The sequence below is a fragment of the Amia ocellicauda genome, chromosome 3, assembly GCF_036373705.1.
Source record: "Amia ocellicauda isolate fAmiCal2 chromosome 3, fAmiCal2.hap1, whole genome shotgun sequence".
NCBI classification, from domain to species: domain Eukaryota; kingdom Metazoa; phylum Chordata; class Actinopteri; order Amiiformes; family Amiidae; genus Amia; species Amia ocellicauda.
The window spans coordinates 25,444,422-25,470,334 of NC_089852.1; the positions used below are offsets into that span (position 1 = coordinate 25,444,422).

The following is a 25,913-nucleotide window of genomic DNA, read 5'->3' on the forward strand; positions in this document are numbered from 1 at the left end:
AGACTCAAAGTATGCCAGAGCAGTCAGAGAAAGCGTATTTTTAACAGGCAAACTGCTGAAATCTTTGGAGCAGAGCTTGCAGCCCATTGCATTACAGTAAGAACAAGACACACTGCACTTCCCAAAACCCTTTCCCCAAGGCACTTGTTTAGTGCACAGTGGTCACCAAAAATGAATGTGTGACGTGTGATCAATAAATCAATCCATTGGATATACTATTACTGCTACTAGTACTAATACTAGTTGCTGCAAGTTGTTGGGAGCTGTTCCTTTAGCCAATATCTAACGGTCTAGTGCCCAACGTCAGGAATGTTCCCTGTAGAGAGAGTTCTTTACAAGTCGCAAGAAGTCGGAATTGACTTAAGTAATAAAGCAGAACATTGGTATCAGAGAGAAACACATCAACAACAGCAAAACATTGGAACAAATAATAATCACAGAGTTTGGTTTGGAAAATTCAATAAATAAACAACAAACAACGGCACTTACTGAATACAGAGTACATGATCGCAGCAGTTTTGGATTTGGGGTGTTCTGTTAAATGTGTTAGCGACAGGCAGTAAACAGAGTGTTAATGCAGGAGAGAACCCTTCTTGAATATTTATAAGCGATCCTATTATGAAATACACCGGTCTGAGTCATTTGGGAATTTTCACATTGATTCTGATACTACATCTATTCAGATAGATTGTGAATGATGTGTATGTTGTAAATGTATATGTCATTACTATTGAGAAAACTGCTTGTGTAATTAGAATTTATTCAGGGGGATTATAATAAAGAAATACATAAATACATAAAAACATAATCAATTTTTCGAGTATAGTCAGGCATTTTCATGCAATTTTGGGTTCAGATTTGCCTCTATTTGGGCAGGGTCTCTGACATCATAGACTATCATATGGCCCATAACTCTGCAGATGCTTTCTCACACTCAGGAATCTGCTCTCACCTGGTTTGCCACCTATTTCTCTGACCACTCGGTCCAAGTCTCTCTTTGCCTCATGCTTTCTCTTCAGGCGTTCCCCAGGGATGAGTGCTTGGACCCCTAAACCTTTGCCTTCTCTACAGCTTGCAACAATCCCTGCATTTTGTCCTTTCATTCTGGAATTTCCTCAGTTATCTCATGTTATCACCAGTTATTGTATGGTGGATCTGGATCATCTTGAAGCAATATCCCTTCTTCCACTCCCTTTACTGACCCTTCGATCTCCATATCCATCTCCACCACCCTTCTTCGGCCTCTTTTCCAGGTTCAGTTATATGGGATTTATTTTAAAGCTAAGCCTTCCAGAACAAGTAATAATACAATTATATCAGAAACAAATTCTGTGTAATCAAAGCGGCTGAAAGCTACTTTGAAATTGGCATATTGGGAAAACATTCAATTTCTAGAGTTATGCAACATTCACTGAATGACATTTTAGATCAAACACTATATTCATTAGAAGAGTAAATGGAAGGAAGTGATTCTGATTGTAATTATTATATTGCATAGAAAGGAGGAAAAGCAAAAATGAAAGCAAGCAGGGAAAAGACTGGGATTTCACTGTGTGTGTGTGTGTAACTTTTGGGTTTGTTTTCCTTTTGAACAATTGCAAAGAAGACAACATCATATGAGATCAAAGGGCAATAAAGCATATTCACCATTTTCCCAATCGTAATGCAGTAGCAGTTCTAGACTCATTTGGTATAATCTCAGTAGAGGAAGATAACTGGACCAGTGTGAGATCTTCAGCATTTCAGTTCAGCTAGAAATCATGGCTCTGTTTTAGTCTCCACTGCTCCCCCAGCCCCCTATCCTGTCTTGAGAGTCCTGGATTAGCCAACTCCTGTTACAACAGTAGGTTTTCCAGTAATATTCAGATAAAGGTACGGACCGATTCTGTGACCTTATCCTGGCAAATTACATCCTATAAATGATTACCTTACAGGTTTATTTATCTGAACACTTCTCCATGCAGATACAATGGGGGTGGGGGTTTGGGGATTTGACACATCTGATGTTTTTTATTGATGACAGTCTCCCTCTGGCTGACCAGACTACAGCCACAGGGGCCCTTGCTTCTGATGCAATCTAAAAGAATCCTACACGTCTTATCTGGGAATCACACCTGTGTCATGGCACACACCTGGATGATTTTCTAGTGGCCACACTGTTAGCAGTGGGGATCATTGGAACATATTCTGGTGCGTGAAGGTATGACTCACTTCTACTTAGTCATCGTTAATCCCAGGCCTTGGGAAAGAAAATTCCGGATTTTCCACTTTTTCCCCCGGTTGAAATCTGTAACCTTCATGAAAAAATAGAAATCTATCGCATCAAAAAGTTACTTATGATTACACATTTAGGTAACATATCCAATGAGAGGAGCAGGTTAGAGGAAATTGGTCAATGCACTTCTTCACTGCCACTTCTCACAGACATCTCCGCATTCCTGGACAGTTTATGCGTTTCCTCTGCAAACACGATCGGATCACAGTGCTCACTCGCCTCTTCTTACATAAGGAGAATGACACATAGGTTTTCCTGTTCAAAACAAATAAAGAAACCCTATCCTCTAAACTAGCAAATGAGGTGAGGAATCTGCAAAACCAGAAACCTTTCTGGGATGTATAAATGAATCCAGGCAGCCTGTGTGCCAGATACAGACACAGACAGAGGCAAGTCCATTTCACATTCCAATCCTTTTTCTTTCAAGTTAAAAACATTCAAAATCTCAAAACAGGATCCGCTGCCAATTAGAAGAAAGTTTGGGTAAAGGGATTTGCACAGGAAGACTTTTTATTTCTTAATTTCCTTCTGCTCCCTGTTGGGTCAGTGCTAGCATCACAAGGGTTGCACAGGTGGCGATCAAAACCGGGACTAAACTCTGGTGGGGGCCCACAGCGAAGCAAAATTACCGTACACCTAAATGCCTGGAGTAAGATCAGGGGGAGGTGGCCGGATGTTATTCCAGGCATTTAGGTGTACGGTAATTTTACTTCGCTGTGGGCCCCCTACCAGTTATCGTCACCAGGCAGCGCACCAAGTATCGGCACCGACTGTTTCGGGTCATGTAATTTTGACTGGTCCACTACATCCATTAATTAAAAAGTACAGCACATTTAAAAATAGGAAAGAAGTCAAATCTATTCCAAATTTTTCAGCTATGTATGTACTCGTCTTTCTCCCATGTTAACTCATCCTCAGGCCATCGCCAACTTTGTTAAATTCCAATGCTTCCCTTGAAACAAATAAATACTTGCAAATTTCCACTTTACCTCACACTGCATTGCACTGAAGGGCGAACCCAACTGATTTAAACTTGTGCCAAGTACTAATGGGGGGAAAGCACATCACACTTGAACATTTAGCTATGAAGTACTTGGGTGTGAACCTGATTAAGAATATAAACTAACTGTATGAATATAACTATAACCCTATTAATAAAGCATTAAAAGCAGATGTGGACAGGTGGTCTGTACTCATTCTGGATTTGAGCAATTGAATAGAAGACATCAAAATGAATCTTAGCACACCTTCTTTATTAAATTCAGTCTTTGCCAGTTGAAATTATTATCCCCACATTTATCTGGAACAGTAAAAGGCCCCGAATTAGGTTTAGTTTAAAAAAAAAAAAAATGTTATATTGAGTGTCGCTCCCCCCCTCCCCCAGAGCGTCTTCATTGGACACCTTTCAGATCAGCTGTGGAATGGATAATGATCAATTCCTGAGAGAGTACTCGACAGTAACCACACAACAAAAAAAACCTGAACAGAAAGAAAAATGCGCACATTATATTGTGTATAGAAAAATTAGGTTTTAATTGCTTTCGTTACACAATAGCTCGCCCCTGATTCACAATGGTTACAACAGTGGCAAGTGTTTTAGAGCAGGTGCAGTCACAGTAGCTGCTAATATCTTGTTCTTTGAAAAACGTTTACAACATCCTGTGCGCCTCACCAACGAAGAAAGCCCTCACTTGCCAGAAAAGGGTGTTTATGAAATCACAGGGCCATTCTGCAAAAAATTAAACTCCATAGCTAGAGCAATGGCATTTACTGGTGGATACAATACAAAAGAAAATTCTCCACTATAGTGTCTCTCAACACAGTAACATCACCCCCCACCCCACCATTGATGACAAAATGAAAAGTAAAACCAAAAGAAAAAAAAAAGACATGCCGTAACTCTCATATGATCTCTCATATGACAAAAACAGTGAAGCATCTGTTCTGCTCTCTAATCCTTTCCTCAGTGACTACAAAATAACTGAGACCAACTCCCTTTATAATCACCATGTGGAAGAGAACATAAATTTATATCTGCCAATTAACTTCCGTCGTTAATCATTAACAAAGCTCCACTGCGTTAAAACCATTGCTTTATTAATGTCTCATGATGGGCTTGGGAGGTGTAATGAAGTATAGTAATAAATAAGCCTTTGAGAACTTAGAACACCCATCAGATTGTTCAGAAGCCTGACTATTCTTTTTGTCTTGGTTGTCCCTTTGCATTTCAAACATTACTCATCCCATTAAAAACAAAATGATAGGCTTCGTGAAAATCTGAAACCAAAAGGTAACTGCAGGTATTCGAAGTTGTTAAAGGCTGATTGAACTGGGTTTTCTCACTTTCAAAAAAGTGAGACCAGAAAGACAATAACCAGCTACGAAGATTTAAAAAAAAAAAAAAGGGAGAAAAAAAAAAAAAAAAAAAAAAGGCGCCCATGCATTGCCTCCTCCCAGAGGATCATGGGAAGCTGTCGTCATCATCCTCGGCCATCTCCTTGGCGAACTCCAGGTCCTGCTGTTCCCGCTCACGACGCTCCTGGTAAACAGAAATAATACATTTATAATTTCATCAATCGTCCAACCAGTTCTTTTATTTAACATGTAGACTGCATATCGCTGAACAATAGAGAACATTATTGCAGGTTATGCGGACGGATTTATGATACGCAAGCGCTTGTGCTAAATCTTCCTCAGGAACCAAACACTGACAACAGACACATATGTGATCCTTAACTGGCCAAAACTCTCCCACTGTACCTAGAACACAGACACACCCATGGCTAATAAGACAATTCAATGAAAACGAGTAAATAAGCACAAAATCAGTGGCAACACCATTTTGTAAAGAGACATTTAGATGGGTGTGAAACATTTTAACATTTAGATTTTATCTGGCATGTAGTAACTACTGTCAGTCTCCTTTGATGTTCAGTTGCCAAGTTTGTTGCTACAGGCTGCCATCTATTGCATGTTGTGATCAATACTGCCATCTGGCGGTCACCTCTTCTACAACCGAATAAGGCTCAGCGCTAGCAGCCCAATATGGTATCGACACTGGCACCTCTGCATTGCACTTAACAGGTCAACTCAGGATGAGGAAGCGGCTGCGTAAATCAATTGTAGTTGGTGGGGATGGGGGGGGCTTTACCTCTGCAGATTCAAGATCCTTGTTGTAGGATTTTGGAGGAAATCGCATTGCCTGCAAAAGAACAGAAACACATTAAACACAGGTACGTGTCTGCAATAAGAGACGATTCCTCCCTGGCATCGCAGCCCCCTCTGCTGGCTGTCTTTAGTGCAGCAGCACATGCAAGGCGGTGATGGAAATAACATTAAATCACTTCCACATCACAGATGGATTAAACGCATTTGTGACGTGATTCCCTATGCGATCAACAGTAAAGCATCTACATCGACGCACCAAGAACGCACTTACGAAGTAAGCAGTGGTTCCAATGAGATGCATGGAAACTTAATGGCTTGATTCAGAGGGACTAGAGTGAGTTACCTTGACGGACATGTTGTGGATGTCCAGACAGAAGGAGATTCTCTGGTGAAAGGCGAGCTGCGGTTCCCTGGTGCCGTAGATATCAATGGTCTCCTTAGACTGGACGTACCCCTTCTCATGGTTAATGCTGGCCTCGATCACCCCGTCTCGGATTGCCTGAGAGCAGTGTGGCAGAAAGCAAAGGGTTACATCACAGGCTTTTATGCTTTTTGTCCAGCTTCCATTAAAGCACTGCTTTGCCTCTACATTCCCGCAAACCAAATCAGAGTTCAATTAGATGATCGGCAGCTTTCGAAAGACAGCCGAGTTCATTATAGGTTCAGTGATAACGTCTACGTCAGAGATCAATTCCGACTCATGAAATTAACATTGTCTTCTGGCTCTCGGTTACTTAACCCCTTATTATGCTTACAAGCAGTTTCCCCAGCCACACACCGCCCACCCAAGACTGACTGATTCGGGCGAGAGCTGCAGCTTCTTGAGAAACGCCACAGCTGATGAATATGCCAGTGCAATCTCAAACTTTTCAGCTTCACCAAGCAGTTTTTCTTGTCCTGGGGAAGTGACAGCTGACTAGATCCTAGGGCTCGTGTTGGAGCAGGAATGGCAATTTCTACACTTCTGTCCATGAACTCCAATTTCATAAAACAAGTAAGATGCCCCTGCAGTGTGGACTCGTCACGCCCCACAGCGGGGACCGAGCTGCGTGTAAGGGGCTCGTACCTTGGCCACGATGAACTCGGCATCCTCTGGGCTGTCCAACTGCAGCTTCTGGGCGATGTCAGCCAGCGAGATCCGCGAGTAGGACAGGCTGATCATGCGCACACCTGGGGCGAGCAGGAGGCAGAGAGTGATGCGATTTGAAAATAAGATGAAAAAAGTGTGGGGGTGCAACAACGAAAACTCTCGACACCGGAGGGGTAATGTATAAATAGAAACTATGCATTTTAAAAACTGGTTTCTTGGTTTCTGGTGCCTGGGAACACGTCAGTGGGGTCTGACACGCAATGCTTCAACATGCACACTCACCTGTCTTAATGACATTGTGCCGCAGGCGAATGATCAGTGTGTAGGTCCCATCCGTCTGGAACTTCTCTCCAAACTGGTCCAGGGCCTGATTGAACTTGGCCAGGTTTCCTGTTCTCACAGCTGCACCAAGAGCAGAAGCCATGTTAGAAAAAGTCCAGGGGAAAGGATTAAAACACAAGTGTACAAATCAGAGCAGGGTCATGTGGGGTCAGGATAAAGAGGTGAGGGTGAAGGTGTGAAAGTAGGGAAGGGGTGTCTGAGGTCAGGGTTGTGTCCTTACCCTGAGTCAGCAGGAAGTAAGGCATGAGGGATCTCTTGAGCGAAGGCTGTCGGAACTGCAGTCTGTCTGGGATCTCCCCCAGCAATAGCTCGACCACAATCAACAGCTTATGCACCTGTAGAATGGAGAGAAAGGAAAGGAGTAAACGTTTTGAAGGACACAGCTTCAAAAACAAACAAATTGTGAAAATCAAATGAAAGCGACTCAGGTCATGTGAGATGGCCACGCAGCCTCCACATTCATTAACACTAGAAACGCCGAGCCGGTCAATTTGACCAGTTTGGTTATTCAAATTTGAATTACTCCATGTTCGTAAATACACTGCGCATACCCGTTTGTGACTTTTCCTAACTATATGTATTAAACATGCCTACAGCATTTAGGTGTATGAACACAAAAATAAATAAGTCATAAACACATTTACCTAGAATAGCCAAAATCTGGTTATTTTGACCGGTCATTTAAATACATAATAAACCAAATAATGCATAATCCTTCCTGCACTGTACAGCATTACAGGCGTTTTCTTACAACGGTAGTCAGAATGAGTGAATACAGTGATTACCCCACAAATAAACATGGATTCGAAACGCAGATTGAAGAGAGCTCATTTTGGAAATGCCGTGTATATGAACAAGACTGATTCAGGGGTATCAGTCATACTGGGAATGACAATGATGATTCGTGGGTTTGTGCCAGTGTTGTGAAAACATTGCGAGTGAAACGCCAGGTCCAAATGGCACAGAATGTTTTTACTCTGATCAATACGCGATTGCTACTGCACGTAGTACAGAGTGCAATAGCACAGGCACATCGCATGCAAAATAATGATTAATGGACATTACCACTGGAGGAGCATCTGCTGTGCTATATATTCGTGGAGTAAAAGTGTTCACCTGGATTGGGCTGTCAAAATGCAGTGTGAGGTACGAGCTCATGCAGGGAAAGTGCAGAAACATGTCCTGTGTGGACTGTACGAGCTGTCAGGTATGCAGGCTACATATATAGTAAATAGTTTATTGAAATACAAAGCTACAGTGAATACAAGCACAGTATGTTGAAAACAAAGATGACACATTGAAAATGTTTACTTTAGTGTACAATTATGTTTTGATTAATGCAATAGTTATTTTTGAACTATAAAATATTGATTTTGAGCATTATTCACGTTTACACTTTTTTTTTAGCTTTTTGCTTATCGTAGGCTGTATAGTTATTTATGTTTTGACTGCAGTGCTCGCATTTAGAAAAAAAAGTGCTGTTATTTATAGCAATAATATTAATGTTTTATGGTCATATTTCAATTTAAATACTCCGTTTGTGCTACATAAATGTTGGATTTGATGTTCATGAATAAAACTTGAGTTTTATATGATGGTTTGCCTTTGCTTGTCATATTGCAACTGTTAAAGAGCTATCGGTGACTTTGACTTTGGCGCTTGTAGGCAGTTCGAAATGTTGGCACTTCTAGTGTTAAAGCTCAGTCCTGCCATGTTCCCAGAATCCTTCTGAATGCCCAGGACAAAAAATGCATGTAAATATGACAGCAGAATCTTGATCTGTGGTGTTTCAATGCCGGCGGTTCACTCACTGTCTGTTTGAAGCCGACGGCAGTGTGCTGGGGTGCCTTTCTCAGAGCATTGGTCAGAGTCCTCCTGGCTTCAGAGTACTCCAGCTGGATGGCCTTGATACGACCTGGGCACGACAAGAGAGAGAGAGCCAACTCGATAGGGTCATCAGGCTGAAGTTACTAAATATTAAACTAAATATAAAAAGACTCATTAAAATAAAATTATAAAACACAAATGGACAGAGAATAAAATTATAAATCTACTTTAAGACAAAGATGATTTGAGGCACTTTATTCAAGGGATTGTATGAGAAAATAAAAATAAAAGTTTGTTTTGGAGGATATGAAAAACCATGTTTTTCGGCAACACTTAAATTTAGAGCAACACACTGTTGAAAACCACGTGAAAACCATGTGTCCAAAGCGAGCCGCAGAGAGGGATCCTGACCTGTGTAGTAGAGGTAGCGCGCCCACTCGTTGTTGTTGGCCTGCTCGGGAAACACCGACTTGGACACCAGCTTCTCGGCCTGGTCATACAGGTTGTACTGCAGGTAGTTGCGGAGCAGCAGGTTGAGCAGGGTGGCCTGGCCGTCGGCGTCGTGGCGCAGCGTGGCCGTCCTGAGACGAGCGTGCAGGAAGCTGTGCCAGAGATGGGGGGGGAGATTGGGAGTTACAAAACTACAGTAGGGATTAGGGATAACATAACACCTAGCAGTGCAGATCATTTTCTGAGTGATTAGCGTAGTCCAAAAATATTTCAGCAGTGAATCCAGTACTCCTCCATCAAACCTGTTTAGCATTTCAAAGGCGATTTGTAAGAAGATCGATGTGCCCCCAGCCCAGACTCAATTGTATAAACCCGCCACGCGTCCTGTTTCTTTAAACACAATTACCGAGGGGATTTCGGCATGGATGGTGTACAGCAATCGAATGAAAGCTCCAGGTCTGGATCAGTTTTACGGTCCCCGTGTCTAACAGCATTAGGCCTTTCCCTGGCAAGTGAGATTAATGGGAATGGGCTTCTCTGCAGACAGCACATAATGGAAGCAGTGTGCCTTTCTGCACAGTAACCACGATGCTTTCAAACATTACCAAGTACATTCTGAGTGCAATTACTAGTGGTTTTGTTTGTTTGTTTTCCCTCCCCCAACCCAAAATGAAGAGTGAGGGCGAGTGGCTGCCAAGCACACACGTCTGTAGGGAGCTGCTTGTCCGATAAGATGCCGTGCTCATAAAGAGGCTACTAACCTACGCACAGCATCCAGCTGGTTGAGGAACTCGTACACTCGGGAGTGGTAGTAGTAACACTTGGCTGCCACCAGATCCAGGGCCCGGCGGTTCTGAGTGCTGATCTTCTGGAGCAGATTGTCAGACACCTTCTGGGCCTGGGTCACCGAGGGAGTAGGAGAGCACATGTGTAAGGAGGTGTTCGGTCTCCAGCCACACAGGAGCTTGTGCCTGCTGTGACTGTTGCTAATGCACAAAGCTGAGAATGTATTAGCATAATGTGGCAATGGCAAATACCTTTGCTACAAGGTTACTAATCAAAAGCACATGCACTGCACATTTGGACGTTACAACAGGTACCAGAAGAAAAATCCACAAGGGATGTATGAAATGTGAAGATTCATTAGGGTCTTTTGTGATGCAGGCATACATGTAAAATGCTTTTGTTTTCACAGCTCACCTCTGTGAAGCGCTTGTTGTTTGTGAGGTACACCACTAGAAGGAGCTGTAGGTAGGTCTCTACCTCAGGCAGCAGAGGGGTGGCAGCTGCTTTACCTGTCCTTGGCCGGAACTGGACATCCCCCTCTGTGTCCATAGGCTGAGGAGTGACACAGACACAGGAGATCTCTCATCAGCATCAAATACATAAACGTCCCTGATGATAAAATAATAACACCTTCTAGTCATCGGAAACTGAGTAAGGGTTTGCCGCAGCTCTAGTGGGAGTCTTTACCTCCTCCAGGAAGCCGAGTAGAAACTCCTTGCTGGCGGCATTGGAGGTGTAGAAGCCGGAGATAGCCTTGTGCAGCACGTTGGGGTTCAGTCTGCGGCTGGTGGAGGGAAGGGCTCTCAGGGCACGCAGCACAAAACGAGGCTCCTTCCCCGACACAGCCTTCTCAATCTGTTTCACATGCTCCTTTATATCTGCAAAGGACACAGGGGTCATACATCATACCACAACTGGATCAGCCCTCAGCAACTAACTAACAGTGCCAAAACATGCTCATATCCATAGCAAATGTGCTCGGATAATATTTATTCAGTATGAACCCTTGAAAAGAAACACATTGCAGGCAGTGATGCAAACAGGTTGTGTGGGTTGTTATTGAAACCTCATTACTCTGCATGATCATGACACAGCAACCGCCACACTGTCAAAGCCCTCACTTACAGAAAACAACAAAAGCAGAAAACTATTTCTCGTCCCTCTAGCTTTTAACCGGACATCTTTATAATGACACTCATTCCTGTAACGGCTCCTGCGGTGTTCGTTTAAATACCCTACAATCATCTGGGGATGTAAACGTGTGTATGCGCTGGATATCTGAAGTACTCCACAGTGGAGTCCTGGCTTTTAGCTGATCACCATCTACAGAAACATTAACCATGACAGTATGAATGGAGGCAGGATGTGAACTATGTAGCAATCCTAATATCACTGTAGCTGCTATACATAATTGAACGATTTATTTCGACGAGTTAACGGAGAGCGATAGCTTTATGTGTGAGGTGTCACGGCAATGTTGTTGACAAATACTGGCCTGGCGGACGCAGGCGTTAATACAGACGGGTACAAACGAGTTTAAAGCGACCCTGGCCTCATGGCTGTACATCGGCCCCATCTCGCACCCCTGTGGGTACCTTCTAGGGTCAGGGTGTCGAGTTCCTTGTGCGGCTTCCCCGGGGCGGCCGCGTCCTCCTCCGGCATCTCCACATCCTGAGGCTCGGGGCCCGACTCGGCCGGCTTCTCGGCTTTGGAGTCCCGGGGCTTCTCCCGCCGCTTCGCCGTGGTTTCCTTCATGCTGTTTGTGGTGGAAGGGCAACCGTTCACCAGATTACTGATCAACAATGGCAAATTGTTTAACTGTATTTGTATTTTGTAATTTTCTTGTTTTTATTGCAACTGTACACGGCTAAGGGTCCTTTCAGCAGAATGACTGGCAACTATGGGCGCCGCGCTAGGGGTTCTGGGAGCCAGACATTACTAGCCAACAGTTGCTGCCATACCACTAGACAAGAGCAGCAGAGTGCAGAAAAACAGATTTTGAAATAATATTGCATATTTTATGTATTCTGTTTATATATATATATATATATATATATATATATACCTATTAATGTATGTTAAGTAGGCATCTAAAGGCGTTACATGAACTCAGGTCTTACAATATTGTAATTTAAAGCAAAGTAAATAAATACTATAGATGGTGATAAATAAATAGGTCTACTATAGATGGTGTGTGTGTGTGTCTATGTCAGCACTTTGATAGTCCTTAGAAAAGCCTTGACAACGTAAACAAACACTTATTTATAACTGCATAAAGCAGTCTCATTTTTTAATTTCGTTTTTAGTTTTTGATACACCACAGGTATACATTAGGTAATTTAACTAATTATCCAATTAAATGGATGAATGTATCTATTTTTCCTTTAATTGTGTTGGCAATGATTCGACCTGCTGCACTGTAGTAGAATGTGAAGAACACTGACAATCACCTCCAACATAAAATAATATGGAGGTTAAACACACAGCTCAACGAGAGTGCATTGACCTTGGTTTAATATTTATTGGTGAAATATCCATCGTGTACTGTGTGTACAGCTTCGTCTTTCTTATGGCATAAAACATCTCTTCTAAATTACAGTGACAGGTTGAAACTCGTAGGATGCTGGTATAAAGCTGATTGATTCCGATTTACCACAAAAGCACCTTTTTTTCAGATAAATCCCCCGCTCCCCCTCCACAATGTTCATGTCACTTTTTTGGCTCAATTTAAAAGGGAGTCTCCAGAGAGAGAAAACAATTATTCGCATTTAGACCTGTCAGTAGTTATTTTAACAGTAGTTTGAATTTCAACTCAAATCTAATCTCTTCCCTCAGGATTGTAAGCTTCTCTAATGCAGCCCTTTTTACAATTCAGTAAGGACAGCAGGCTTAATAACCATAATCATAATAATAGCATAATTCTACACAATACAACCTTTTTTTTTTAAGTTTCACTATCTAAATTAGGACACGAAGTGGCTAAAACGGTGACGTTTTTAAGATTTTGTGAAAAATGGAGCCGAGAGCTTTAATGGAACAGTGAGACTGTCTCATCTCTTGATCGTAAATAATAAAAGTATTTTATTTTAGCAAAATACTCAGCAAAGTGTTAAAGCGTAAAAAGAAACACTGATATTTAATTTAAATGCCAGTAAATCATATTTAGCCTTAGGTATCAGAGGACCTTTAAAGTGTGGCGTAAACTGCGCATTGCGACTCTCATTCTGACAAAATGAGTGACGTGTGCTTTGTGCTACACAATTATGGCAAAAGTCAATTTGATTCTATGAAAGTAAAGATTTATTTAGAACAACCTTATGTGTCATAAAATGGATTCACCTTTTTGTTTAACTTCCCAACGATCTGGTCGATGCATGAATCTTTGCACTGATATTAAAAACACACACACACAAAAAAAGACAGGTGTAGGAGTGACATTTTATTAATCTTTTTATGATTGATTTATTTAAATATTTATTGTGAATTGCTTAATCACTTTGGCCTAGTTAGTCTTGTGGAATAAGATGCTCTCATGAGACACACTGCTGCTGTTGGAACCAGCTAGGGGTTCATTTGCTAGGCCACCAAACTTTTTACCTCAGCTACCTGAGATGAAATCTGGTCTGGATATCAAATGCAGAGCAACAGTTTCAGCCCTGGCGTATAAACCAAAAATCACACCATATTTCAAAATACAAAATAAAAATGCTGGGGACTGTTGACTTGTACAAATAATAGATTTTTTCTAGCCCACCTAATGTTCTAGCACTATCCATGTAGCTGCTTTACAAAATGCAAACATACCACACAAACATCAGCCATAACATTATGACCATCTGCCTAATATTGTGTAGGTCCCCCTTTTGCCATCAAAACAGCCCTGACCCGTCGAGGCATGGACTCCACTAGACCTCTGAAGGTGTGCTGTGGTATCTGGCACCAAGACATTAGCAGCAGATCCTTTAAGTCCTGTAAGTTGCGAGGTGGGGCCTCCATGGATCGGACTTGTTTGGCCAGCACATCCCACAGATGCTCGATTGGATTCAGATCTGGGGAATTTGGAGGCCAAGTCAACACCTTGAACTCGTGATTCATCAGACCAGGCCACCTTCTTCCATTCCTCTGTGGTCCAGTTCTGATGCTCACGTGCCCATTGTAGGTGCTTTCGGCAGTGGACAGGGGTCAGCATTGGGCAACCTGACTGGTCTGCAGCTACGCAGCCCCATACGCAACAAACTGCGATGCACTGTGTGTTCTGACAACTTTCTATCAGAACCTGCATTAACTTTTTCAGCAATTTGAGCTACAGTAGCTCGTCTGTTGGATCGGACCACACAGGCCAGCCTTCGCTCCCCACGTGCATCAGTGAGCCTTGGCCACCCATGACCCTGTCGCTGGTTCACCGCTTTTCCTTCCTTGGACCACTTTTGATAGGTACTGACCACTGCAGACCGGGAACACCCCACAAGAGCTGCAGTTTTGGAGATGCTCTGACCCAGTCATCTAGCCATCACAATGTGGCCCTTGTCAAAGTCGCTCAGATCCTTACGCTTGTCCATTTTTCCTGCTTCTAACACATCAACTTTGAGGACAAAATGTTCACTTGCTGCCTAATATATCCCACCCACTGACAGGTGTCATGATAACGAGATTATCAGTGTTATTCACTTCACCTGTCAGTGGTCATAATGTTATGGCTGATCGGTGTATATATAGAGAGAGAGAGATGTAAATTGTGTTATGTAAGCAGATCAACAGAGTTGTGCTGATCTTCAAAAGGTAGGGGTGTGTACAAATGTGTGTGTTTGGGGGGGTAGGCAAGATGGAAGATGTGGTTGCCATGGAAACCGCCTCCTTTCAGAGGGGAGTATTGGCATGTGGCGCGGAGCAGCAAGATGAAAGAATAGATCAGAACTCGTTATGTGAGGGAACGCCGGTTTCAAGCCGTGCTCATGGCACTGATAATCAATACCTCACAACAAAGCTCTCACTCCCTCCAGCATGGGGCCCCGTCTCTCTAATTAAAGGGCCCTCTGCTATAAATTAACGAAGTGGAGTGTGGCCAAAACACTCCATCCAGCTGAACCTTTGCCTGCTTTGCCCTGTTTACAATGGAGAGATGAAAATGAGGCTGGCATTGCAGCTCCTAATTTCTTGCCTTTTATTGCTACTTTAAAAATTACCACCCAGACAGACGCCATCCTGAATTTGTATGCCTGTATGAATTATGATATTTCAAGAAAAGAAAAGCTTTTCTTAAATTGGGACGCCTCATGAATGTGAAGCACTTGGGTAAGAATTACATCACTTCCTCTTCCTTTCTTTAGTAACTATGTCAGAGTAGAGGGTACTGTCCAATAAATGTCCAAGGGGAAAAGGAAACTTCTCTCTTTTGTTGCCCGGCCTTCATGAATTTATGGTTCCACAGACCCAGGGTGACAAAGCTGGTAGCATTTTAATTTGCAACTTGATCCAGTGCATCCTCATTGGGGCGTGCTTTGCAAGATTGAATGTGTTATTCAATCTGCTGCCTTTGTGTCCCATTACTGGGGCACTTGTAACACACACCAGGGTAACATGTCTAGGATTCGAATCAGTAGATCTGCTCTGTCCTTCCTTGTAATTCTACCTGATCTGAAATTTGAATTAACTGCAGCTAAGTGGGAGGAACACCAGTGTTGCATTACCACTCAAGCCCCTGCTTGACTTAATGCTTTTCTTTCCTTTTATCGAACTGCCCACTACAATGAAACAGTTCTTGCTAAATCTCATTCAAGCTCAATAGTAGCCATTCTCCAGGACATGAAATGAGGAAAGATGTTTGGATGCAACTGCAGTTTCCTTCTGTATGATTTCTGAATCTTATCATGCTCAAGATCTGTTTTTTTTCTTTTTATATCTTTTCAGATAATAATTGGTCTCTCAATCAAAAGCATTGTTGCAGCACTGGACTGTCCCCCTGTTGTGTCTGGCAGGCCTTTCTGTATCATTGCCTCCAGCTCGTGTTTCAGAAGTCTGCCCAGTATATAGCCTTTAAGCTGGAGTCATCAATGCAGAAAATAGTCTAAACCGAGACAAAAACTCAAACCACGCAGAACTCTTGGAAGGCTATCGGGGATAAGGGTGGAATGACATAATAGCACAGATATCAGGCATGACGTCAGAAATAATACATAAAGTGAGCGTCGTTGCCAACACTTGGCTTTTGTTTTTTTAACTGGAATTGAGACAACAGCTTGTGTATCAGCAACCACATAAAAATATCGACACCTACAGCCGATCAAATGGAAAAACAACTCATAGCTGCCAATGACGAGCAGCCAGTGATGAATAATATTCATGGTGAACAAAATGCCACGTGAGCCCACCTTTCTACTTCTGCAGATTGTCCCTCTGCTGGCTGAAACTGCTGCAACTGCACAAGCAAGAAAGGGGGTGACTGACAGGATCTTACTGCAAGTCATGGTGTGATCTGGAAAAAGCACCAGTGTCTTTGTAAGACCCTGCCGGAGAGTCAGAGGAGGACTGTGAGCTGGATACAGTCAATCAGATGGGACCCTGTCCAGCATGGTCTATTTACCATGCAGGCTATTTTTAACCAGACTCAGATTAGCTCATTCTAGGTGTGCTCGAGTGTAGTGTACCCATTTGCCCAGTGAACTGAAACACAGAACAGGGAACACTGGTGTTAGGTTCATTAATGCATGTGTTTATTCATCTCCCCCTCCTTCCTGTATTGTATTTATAGTAAACACATTTGTATTAAGGTGCCACATACTGAGTATTTGGAACTTCCCCCAATCAGGATCTTCTTCAGGGGGTTGATTTGATTATGAAAAAGAAGTACGGTTATACCACTCTACATATGCCACTCAGAACTTAACTGTACTTCTTTTTCAAAAGGCTGCATGCAGCACCAACTGGAATGGGATGCCTGTGAGTGAGGAGAAGAGATTGGGTTGAAAAAAAAAAGGCATTGCCTGACAGGTAATTCCAGAACAGGGTTCTAATTTCAGTGAGCCAGGCCTGTCTTCATCGGCAGCCCACTGTTGTTTTAGCTAGTTATGACATCACTTCCTCAAAGTAGAATAAAGGGTTAAGGCTTTACGATGGGACTTCCAATATACATTTTTCCCTTTCTATTACGCAGCCTATACAGTAAGTATGTTTACACCTGGTACGTACATACTGCAGTGCCATGTACATCAGGTTTACTAATACTAACACGATACACTGCATAATCCACAATTGTTAACTGTTTGATAGAATTCTCCTACTGGTATTGTCTTCCTCCATTTCTGTTTTGAGTCTCAATATAATTACCATTCAGAAACTAAAATCAGGAATCTGTGGTAGTGCTGACTAGAGGAAATCAGAAGCTCAGAAGGCCAGGAGGAGTTTCCCCTGGAGTGTAGTTAATTCAGCTCTGTGCACATCACAGAACACCAGGGAGAGAGCAAACGATTTATTTATTTTTGGGGGGCAGAAACGGGACAATAACTTTCACTCCTTCAGCCTTAAGCATGAAGTTCAGACCTCAGGGGTGCAAAGAGTGAGTGACACAACACCCATTTATGCCCCCAGGAGGGTCTGAAACTCTCATGCAATGCAGCTATTTCTCCAGATATATAGGGAAGGCATATCCCAAGGATAAAAAAGCATACAATGCAATCAGATCCTGAAGTTGAAGTACTGTCCCAGGAGAAATACCTGGTAGATGGAATCATCCAAGATTAAAGACTTCTATTTTGAGAAGAAACTAGATTCAAACCCTAACCCTGCAGTGTTCAGTTTCTGGACATGTTTTTGATATGACAGGGTATGACTATAAGTACAAGTCAAAGTCAAGGCAAAGTGACAAGATGCTTGTGTTTTGTTTTTTTCTTTTGATCCATTTATTTATTCATTCCTTTTATGCTATTGCATTCCAAAGAAAGACAGGGAAAAAAATCATACAAGACGAATATAACTCCAAATGAAAGGGAGATTTAGTGTTTCAGTATCAAGGGTGTTAAAACCTGGATGCTGAAAAGATACAGGATTTGTGTCAGCTCTAAATCTCATACTCATAAATTCATATTTTTGTTTCAGGAGAACGAGTTAGTAGGGTTACTAGGTGTTTAATTATTCACCATTTAAAGCTATTTTTAAGAGCTGTAAAACTGTGGCTGTCCAGGATCAGGGTTACAGGTCACTGTTGTTAGGAATTAAGTACAGCCTTTGGGCTGTGGGTGATACATGGTCACTGCTGATTTGATAAAATCCTTCCCATGTATATATCCTATTTATTTATTTTGCCACCATCTGCATATCTGCCTTCAGGTGACTTAGTGTGTTTAACGTAATCAGATGTGTAGTTCATATATCTGACCATTCGGACCAACTCTGCAAGCAAAGAAAAGGCATCCACTCCAACTATTGTCATTTTCTCAGAGAGTTGGCACAGCACCCCCTGGTCACCTTGGAAAGTAATACATCTCAAATCTTTCTCAGGAAAAAAGGTGTTGGGAACCTTGGGAAGGAGGCAGAAGATGTCCAATTTAAAACTCTTAAACTGATTAAAAAATCGGAAACATTTAGTTTATTTCCCTCAGTCCTACCTAATTTCCATTGGTATACTTTGTACACTTAGTAATATTTCCTGTAGTTAGATTGATTTATTGCTGTTTGATGTAGCTAAGGAGGAGCCAGCCTTTTCTGCTTTAGTGCATGCATCAGAGAGACCACACACCCACTTCAGAGTGTAACACACCTCTCCCCTATACACACTGGTTTACATTGCATTACACAGTCCTGGTACAAGTCCTGCTGAAACTACACTACTCACACCAGTACAGAGGTTAGAATGTCATGCAACTGTAGCCGTGTGCAAGCCATGTTGGCTCTAACTGCCCATAATCCTTTACAGGATACAGACTCCTCACTAGAGCCTGAATGGCACAGTCTTGTTTGCTCCTGAGCTCTCCCCTTCCCAGTCCGAGGATCTACACCACAGTACTGATAGTGGAGGATTCCTCAGACTTCCTTTGCCTGCTCGGTAAAGACTTGAGGTACTCCAAGTGTCGCCGTGCATCCTCCTGGTTCTGCCGAACATAGTACACCAGGTAGGAGATGACCATCGTGAACCAGCCAAACATAGTGACCAGCATGGCTACATCAGTGGTCTTCTTCAAGACGATGCAGAAGTCCACGTCCTTAGTCAGCAGGAATGGGCTGCCCTTGTACTCCTCGGGCAATGCTGTATGACACACGATGCCTGTAAAGGAAACTGGCTGAAGCTCCAGCTTGGGCAGCTGGGTGTGTAGGGCGCAGTCACAGTGCCAGGGGTTGTTGGAGAGGTTGGTCCTGGCCCTCAGGCTCTCAAAGGCCTCAGGCTGGAGGGTCATGAGCTTGTTGGAGGAGAGGTCTAGGAACTCCAGGGAGCTCGAGAGGCCTCGGAAGGCGCCCGGTTCCAGCTTGGCAATCTCATTGTGAGACAGGTCCAGCTCGCTGAGCAGGGGCAGCTCAAGGAAGGCGTTGGTGGGCACAACTGTGATGAGGTTGAAGTCCAGGTAGAGGTGGTGAGTGTCGTTAGGGATGTCCTGGGGGATCTCGGTGAGCCGCTTGTTGCTGCAGCGCACCGTCTTCAGTCCCCCACTGCTCTCGGAGCAGTAGCAGTTCTTGGAGCAGCTGGTGGCCGCGTGGTGGAAACAGAAGGTCATGAGCACCAGGCTGTGCAGCAGCAGACACATGACCACAGAGTGGCGCAGCAGCCAGTCCGCCAGCAGCAGCATTGTGGGATAGGGGCATACTCCTAAGAGGAGGACTCCCCCGACCATCAGAGAACTGCTCACATCCAGTCAGCCTTGAAGAAGAAACAAGATAGGAGGAGAAAAAAAAGAACATAGCATTATTCATATAGTATTTAACATATAGCACTCATACAGAAATCAATTCTAAAAAAAAAAAAATCTCCCTAAGCATTCTTGATATTTACACCTACGCAGTTGTTCCTATAATTTAACTGAAGGCAGAAGTGGAAATGTATCAAAATGTATGTGATTTTCTGACACCCTGGTGTACACTTGGGAAGTGCACAGATGGAAGCAAGCCGGTTGAATTGCTATAAAGAGGCTGTGGGAATCACTCTCCCTAGCAGAACACAGGCCAGGAACACACAGCACAGTAATCCTGGGTTTACACAGATGCAGAGCAAAGTGCAATACGCATATTCACACAGTGAATGAGAGCCAATAAGAGGCCTGCCAAAATGAAACACACATATACAAAATGGCTAGAGTAGAGCAATAACTCCCTGCTTATCTGTACCATTGGATTCCCTACAGTACATTTTCACAATCTTGGAGAGCAATTTTACAATGAATTAATTACTGCTGCAATTCAGCACTCGACCAGAATTGCACACAGCATTCAATTACCCAGGGTATGTTAATATTTTAGGAAAATAAGATTCGTACCAGCTTCATCTTTATTCAAAGCAACATGGACATGTTATTCTAAAACAGTTCAACATTTCAAGGAAACAAATTTATCATACATCTTGGGCCACTGTAAAAGCAAAGCTAAATTTAGACCCTCAATCGTGAGAAGGTCCTTAACTTCAGGTTTATAAGGGAGAGCCATGGGGCTGTCTTTGCAGAACTCAGGTCTTTAATAGAGTTCAGCACATGTACTAGATCTAAGAGAAATGTAACCACTAAGTAGACTTTACGCTTCTGAAAAATTGCTACTGACCACTCGAGATCCACTTACTAAGATTAAAAATGAAATCAATCTCTAAGTACCTCTTAGTATCACATCATTGAAGATTCACCTAAAGGAGCACATCAAACAAACCTCATTGTAATTTGCAAGCTGAACAAATGCCAAGAAACAAGCGTTTGTAATGACTATCTTAAGCATAGCGTTAAATGACAATTTAATGCATACACATTACAGTGGTTGTAGCACCAGCAACAGCATACCCAGAGACTCATCCTGAGTTTAGAATTTCACCAAATAAAAAGAAAACTTGTCACTTTTCTTTTGTCTGCAGGAATAAGTACAGATTGTCCTCGCTGCAATAGATCTGGCTGTTATTTACATACAGAACCTCTTATGGGCAAACAGCTCTGACACAAATCACAGACCAAATATTGTATGTATATTACACAAGCACCCTGCCTCGTGCCTTGGCTGTGAAAGGTCGGGGTGACCTGAGCTTGGTGAAGCCGAGTTATTAGTACGAGGAGAATGTGAGTAAGAAAGAGACATCTGGGGTGGTGTATGGGCTGAAGGGAGGAGAGTGCTTGGAGTGAGGGGAAAGCGTGTTCTGGAGGGAAATGGAGATGGAAATGGAGCATGGAGGGAAATGGTAAGAGAGAGAGAAGGGAGTCAAAGAAAGACACAGAGGCTAAAGTGCTGAAGGGGCAGACGCTTGATGGTCAGCATGAAAGAGAGGGAAAAGTGAGTGTGAGGGAGACCAAGACAGACAGAAGGGAGACAGAGAACAAAAGAAATGGAGAGACTATTGATTTCAGGTCATTCTGTCAGATTGCTGCGATGCCATTATCTCCACACAATAAAAAGCCTCCCTGGAGCACTACTGTCTAATAACACTCCTTATCTCGCTCAGTTTCTGTCTCTCTAACAACCCCATCAGCCCTGGCTTTCTGCGCACCTTACATACAGACACCTGAGGCCCACATTGTGTCTGGTGAGGGGCTCCGGGGTCAGTACATGTCCTCACATGAATCGGTCTGCCTGTACACGTCTTACACTAGAAATAAAAATAATAAATTACATTTTAGGGATTAATGTGTTTCTCTTACAAAAGACACTTGATCAGTGTCTTGAATGTTAAGTTGAATCGTTTCATCTTTTTATCATACATAATGTAGACAAGCTGCACTATGCATGCAACAAATAAAGCATTCAACAAAAAAGTACAGTGTTGTTATTTGGTTTTAATCAGCCTCACAGTCCACGGACGCATTTTACATCAGCTGTGGCAGGAAAACGGTGGTTTGGAAATAGAGAAAGCTCTTGGCTGATCGATTTAGATAGTGAAGGGTTTTGGACTCGTGCTCTGCAGATGCACAATTAATTTTGGAGGCCTGGCTCCTGGTTTATGCAAAGACAGAATGTTTAATTTTAATTTCTGGTGCATGATCATGTTGTGAAAGTGCTTGGCTTCTTGACAAAAAACAAGATTTTCCCAGGCATTATTGCTGTTCTGCTATGAAGTCTGTGACACGTCCAGGATGCCCTGCTGCAGAGGAGGACATTTAACAGCTGATTGTATTGCACACACAATCCCCACTCTGAGACATTTCAGCTGCACGGTGAAGGAAGATGATAGAACTGGTTCGACCCCCAGAGAATCTCAATCATCTGTGGAAAATACACTTATAAAAGGAGCCGGTGTCATTTCTGCTGGGATCACTCAGCTCTAACTACATGGCTCCTCTCTAAAAAGGCTATATGCCTCACTACGTACCATAGCATGAAGTTAGTCCTGAAAGAATCTGCATTAAGAAAACAATACCTATTATTAAACATTATTTTTGTTTTATGGTATTACAAAACACTGAGTTCCTTGAAGAATGTCTGATTACATATTCTAATAAGATCTGAGGCTTTTATTTCTGTCATCATTTTTGGAGCATAACACTATTAATGCCAGGGTAGCGGTCCTGAGAAAAAAACTAACCATGACATTTGAAGTGCAGGCCAGAAAGGTCACAGTTACACAAATGTACAGTTATGTTTTTTTTGTATTCTTACCCTGACATTGTTCTGATATGCATTATCGCACTGTTAAGGACTGCTTTGCCTTAGGCTCAGAATATGGATTAGGCTGAAGACAGGTGTTACAGAAACAGTAGATCGACATCTGCATTTTCAGCTTTTATAACAGGGGGACATCTGAAATGGATCTCCTGGCCACGGTGTCTTGTTCTCGTAGAGTTCAGTAATGTGAGTAGAGGAAGCTGTTATGAATGAAGTGCCGTTTGCATCCTAAGTCACAGCAACAACTTAGAAAATGCCCTAAATAGTCTTCTATGAAGATATGGTCAGGGATTTTGACCAAACCTTGAATAAATAGCTCACTTTCTATCCACTACACTGTGATTGGCCACCAGAGGCAGAAACGTGCCACTTTTCTTATATTTTTACACTTAATCTCTGCATCAAAGTTCCGGGCGGATCATCAACATTTCTCCAGTCACCTCCTATTAATAGCGGCCGCTTTTAAACACACACTTAGGCCGATGAATCGCTTCCTCCCCCGCTGGCCCCGCAACAGCAACGACTACAACACAAACATGTATCTCATATGTGTCAGCAAGAGCTCGTCACTCTAGTCAATAGCAACAGCATACACTTTGATTTTCGGTCCCCTAACTTACACAGTTCATGTGTGGCGTTCATTTCCAGACAAGAGAAACAACGTGAATTGGTACTGGTTGATTGTTTTTCGTTCAGGTTAGCCCCCCTGTATTTGCACACAAATATCTTAGGGCTGCGGAAGATAAATTCGCATTTACTTCAACCCTTATTCTATTTCAATTTGTTATGACCAACTGTCCTCCTTCGGCAGAAAATCTATGATGCATTAATTTAAAATAATATGCTGATGCTTTTTGTCTGTTTAAATAACACCAGCAGCACTAATAATAATAATAATAATAATAACAATAAAGCAATAATACTAGTTGCTGTTACTCAAATGTAGTACGCAAAATGTATTTATTTGTTGCAGACATACAGGCATACCAAACACCGTTTTGTTGTTGTCTTACCCGTGCGGAGGGTGGAGGTCCCCAGGCTTCAGATTTTCCACTCCACGCAACAGGCTTCGGGGGGACACCCTCCCTGCGACGCGCCGAGCCCCATTCCCAGCTCTGCAAACTCGGGCACCCCGTCAGACACACGTCCTGAAATCTACACTGCAGAGGCGGGTGGGGGGATGAAAGTTTGTATTTCTGCTGAAAAATCCCCAGGGCAACACCGGTGCACCTGTCAGGCTCCAGGCAGACAATCCCCCGCAAGCGAGCGCCTCCAGTGGGATTGGGATGGGTTGGGTTGGGTTAGATCCCTTGGCAATACTGAATGGCAACTGTACCGCAGTTTACTCTACCCCTTTGAGATATTGCTTACATCGACCGGGTTATCTGATCGATGCATCTTCCTCCTGGAGAGATACAAAACCAGCAAACGAAATGTTTCGTTTGGTGGGGGAAAATGCAATAGTTTAAAAGCAAATAAAAACGGCAGAATGACGCGCAGTTGGTTTCGGCTAGTGTGTGTGTGTGTGTTTTTAAAAGTGCGAGCCTCCCTTGACTTTTTTTCTTGTAGATGTGTGTTTGCTCAGCCGAAAGACGGAAAGGTAAAATGGGCAGCTCTCCTTCTCGGCATCTTCACCATCTTCTGCTTGTGCGGTGAATAGGATGGAGAGCGCGGTGCTGTCCGTGGCTGGGTCCACTCCGCGGGGCTCAGTCTGCGAGTGAGACGAGCTGCTGCTGCTGCTGCTGCCCGCATCCCAGCGCCGCCTCACAGGGTCTCCACGCAACCAGCCAACAAGGCAACAGCACGCAAGCCCTCGGAAACGAGCGAGCACAGGCACAGTATTGATCACTCCAGCACACTTTTGCAAAATTAGCAAAACGGCAACAAAAGCGTAGACAACTAAAATGAGACGCACACACATTCATATGCACTTTTGCTGAGCAAAATGATGTTGAGCAAGTTGAGCTTGTAACAGATGATGCGCTACACAGCGGGCTTGCCCCATCAGATACTCAGCACTCTTTATCATTTTGCGGGTAATTAAGCGGTCCACTGTTGCTGATCTATTGACAGACCGCGACTAACCAGCTGTGCAGTAAATCTTTCCCCTTCCTCCTGAGGATGGTAGTTAGTTTAAGCAAGGCATTTTTTTACTCTCAAGTCAGGGCAGACTGCGCCTTGGAAAGTCTATAAATTAAAGAAGTGAGTCTACATTGGATCTAAGCTGTCAGTTGTCTGTGCCTCTTGATTTGTACTTTGCGGACCAAATCATTATGGATTTCCTGCAGGACTCCTTCATGAATCAAATTTTGAATGTAAAGGGACTCCCACATCTTCCCATTGGGGATGCTGATATGTTGCCAGCCGCCATAATCATTTTAGCCAACTATCTGTTATGTGACTGTGTATGTGATTGAATAGGTGAAACGGATGAAAAGGTAAGATGGCTATCGCAGGTTTCCATGTAGGGTCGGGATTGGCGCATCAGCAGGAGCCATCATCTAACAGGGTGTAACATCCACATTAGATATAAAACTAAAGCAAAACATTTTCTTATTTTCCAGATAAAAGACAAATATTAAAACTATGCACTAAAGGAATTTCTGCCATTTCAGTAGGTTGTCCCTACAAACCCACCATTGCCGAATAACTGCTACCTCAGCACCTCCTGGGAATCAGAGTAAGTACAATAATTGCTTTGAGAAAGGCGGCATTATTGAAATTGCGCCAGAAAGATTGTATACAAATTCAGCTGGAACAGAAAGAAAGAAGCACTTGTTAAGTCTGAACTTTTTTCATTTGGTTTTCTATTAACCCAAACGCCAGAGCCATTTCAGTGGGAAACCTCCTTAACCTCTAGCTTTTCTATTGTTGTTCTGTTCCCAGGCATCCCTTCACGCACGGAAACCACCAGCCCAGCGCTAAAATGTAATTACATAAGAGATTCAGAGCCGCTAATCGGTTTTGATCTGCAAGCTGCATTTGTTTCGTTGGCATCATGCTTTCCGGGGGCCGTGCGATCCACCGTGTCTGCAGCCCGATGATAAGGCCGTGGCGCTCCACTCCAATCATAGCAGCTGCTGCAGGGGCCGCGATAAAGGACAGCAGCATGAATTGAGTCAAGCCATGCACCGCAGCTGGAAGTGGAAAAAGACCCTGAAAGACAGCCCAGGCTCACTGGTCTACAAATAACCACCTGGCAAA

At 43.1% G+C, this 25,913-nt stretch overlaps 2 protein-coding genes across 2 annotated transcripts; both read right to left on the minus strand.

The window, feature by feature from the left end:
- Positions 1 to 3,507: 3,507 nt before the first annotated feature.
- psmd3 (proteasome 26S subunit, non-ATPase 3) lies at positions 3,508 to 11,853 on the minus strand. Its single transcript, XM_066698671.1, has 12 exons — positions 11,534 to 11,853; positions 10,626 to 10,816; positions 10,353 to 10,490; positions 9,914 to 10,050; positions 9,114 to 9,304; positions 8,687 to 8,790; positions 7,096 to 7,210; positions 6,816 to 6,935; positions 6,510 to 6,613; positions 5,787 to 5,942; positions 5,427 to 5,477; positions 3,508 to 4,814 (listed from the first exon to the last, which is right to left on the minus strand). Exons 1-12 carry the CDS (start codon positions 11,691 to 11,693, stop codon positions 4,737 to 4,739), a joined length of 1,545 nt encoding a protein of 514 aa, XP_066554768.1. The 5' UTR covers positions 11,694 to 11,853; the 3' UTR covers positions 3,508 to 4,736.
- Positions 11,854 to 17,804: 5,951 nt separating this feature from the next.
- Positions 17,805 to 24,843, minus strand: lrrc3ca (leucine rich repeat containing 3Ca). The gene is made up of 2 exons (XM_066698672.1): positions 23,723 to 24,843; positions 17,805 to 19,782 (listed from the first exon to the last, which is right to left on the minus strand). The coding sequence occupies exon 2, from the start codon at positions 19,754 to 19,756 to the stop codon at positions 18,923 to 18,925; it is 834 nt and encodes a 277-aa protein (XP_066554769.1). The 5' UTR covers positions 19,757 to 19,782; positions 23,723 to 24,843; the 3' UTR covers positions 17,805 to 18,922.
- Between the last annotated feature and the right edge of the window lie 1,070 nt (positions 24,844 to 25,913).

Excerpts from the sequence above, each read along its gene's own strand:
- psmd3 (XM_066698671.1), bottom strand. The coding sequence starts at position 11,693 with ATGAAGGAAACCACGGCGAAGCGGCGGGAGAAGCCCCGGGACTCCAAA. Across the intron at positions 10,817-11,533 it reads CGACACCCTGACCCTAGAAG|ATATAAAGGAGCATGTGAAA; the intron begins GTACCCACAGGG and ends TGTCCTTTGCAG. Across the intron at positions 6,614-6,815 it reads GCACAATGTCATTAAGACAG|GTGTGCGCATGATCAGCCTG; the intron begins GTGAGTGTGCAT and ends TGCTCGCCCCAG.
- lrrc3ca (XM_066698672.1), bottom strand. The coding sequence starts at position 19,756 with ATGGTCGGGGGAGTCCTCCTCTTAGGAGTATGCCCCTATCCCACAATG.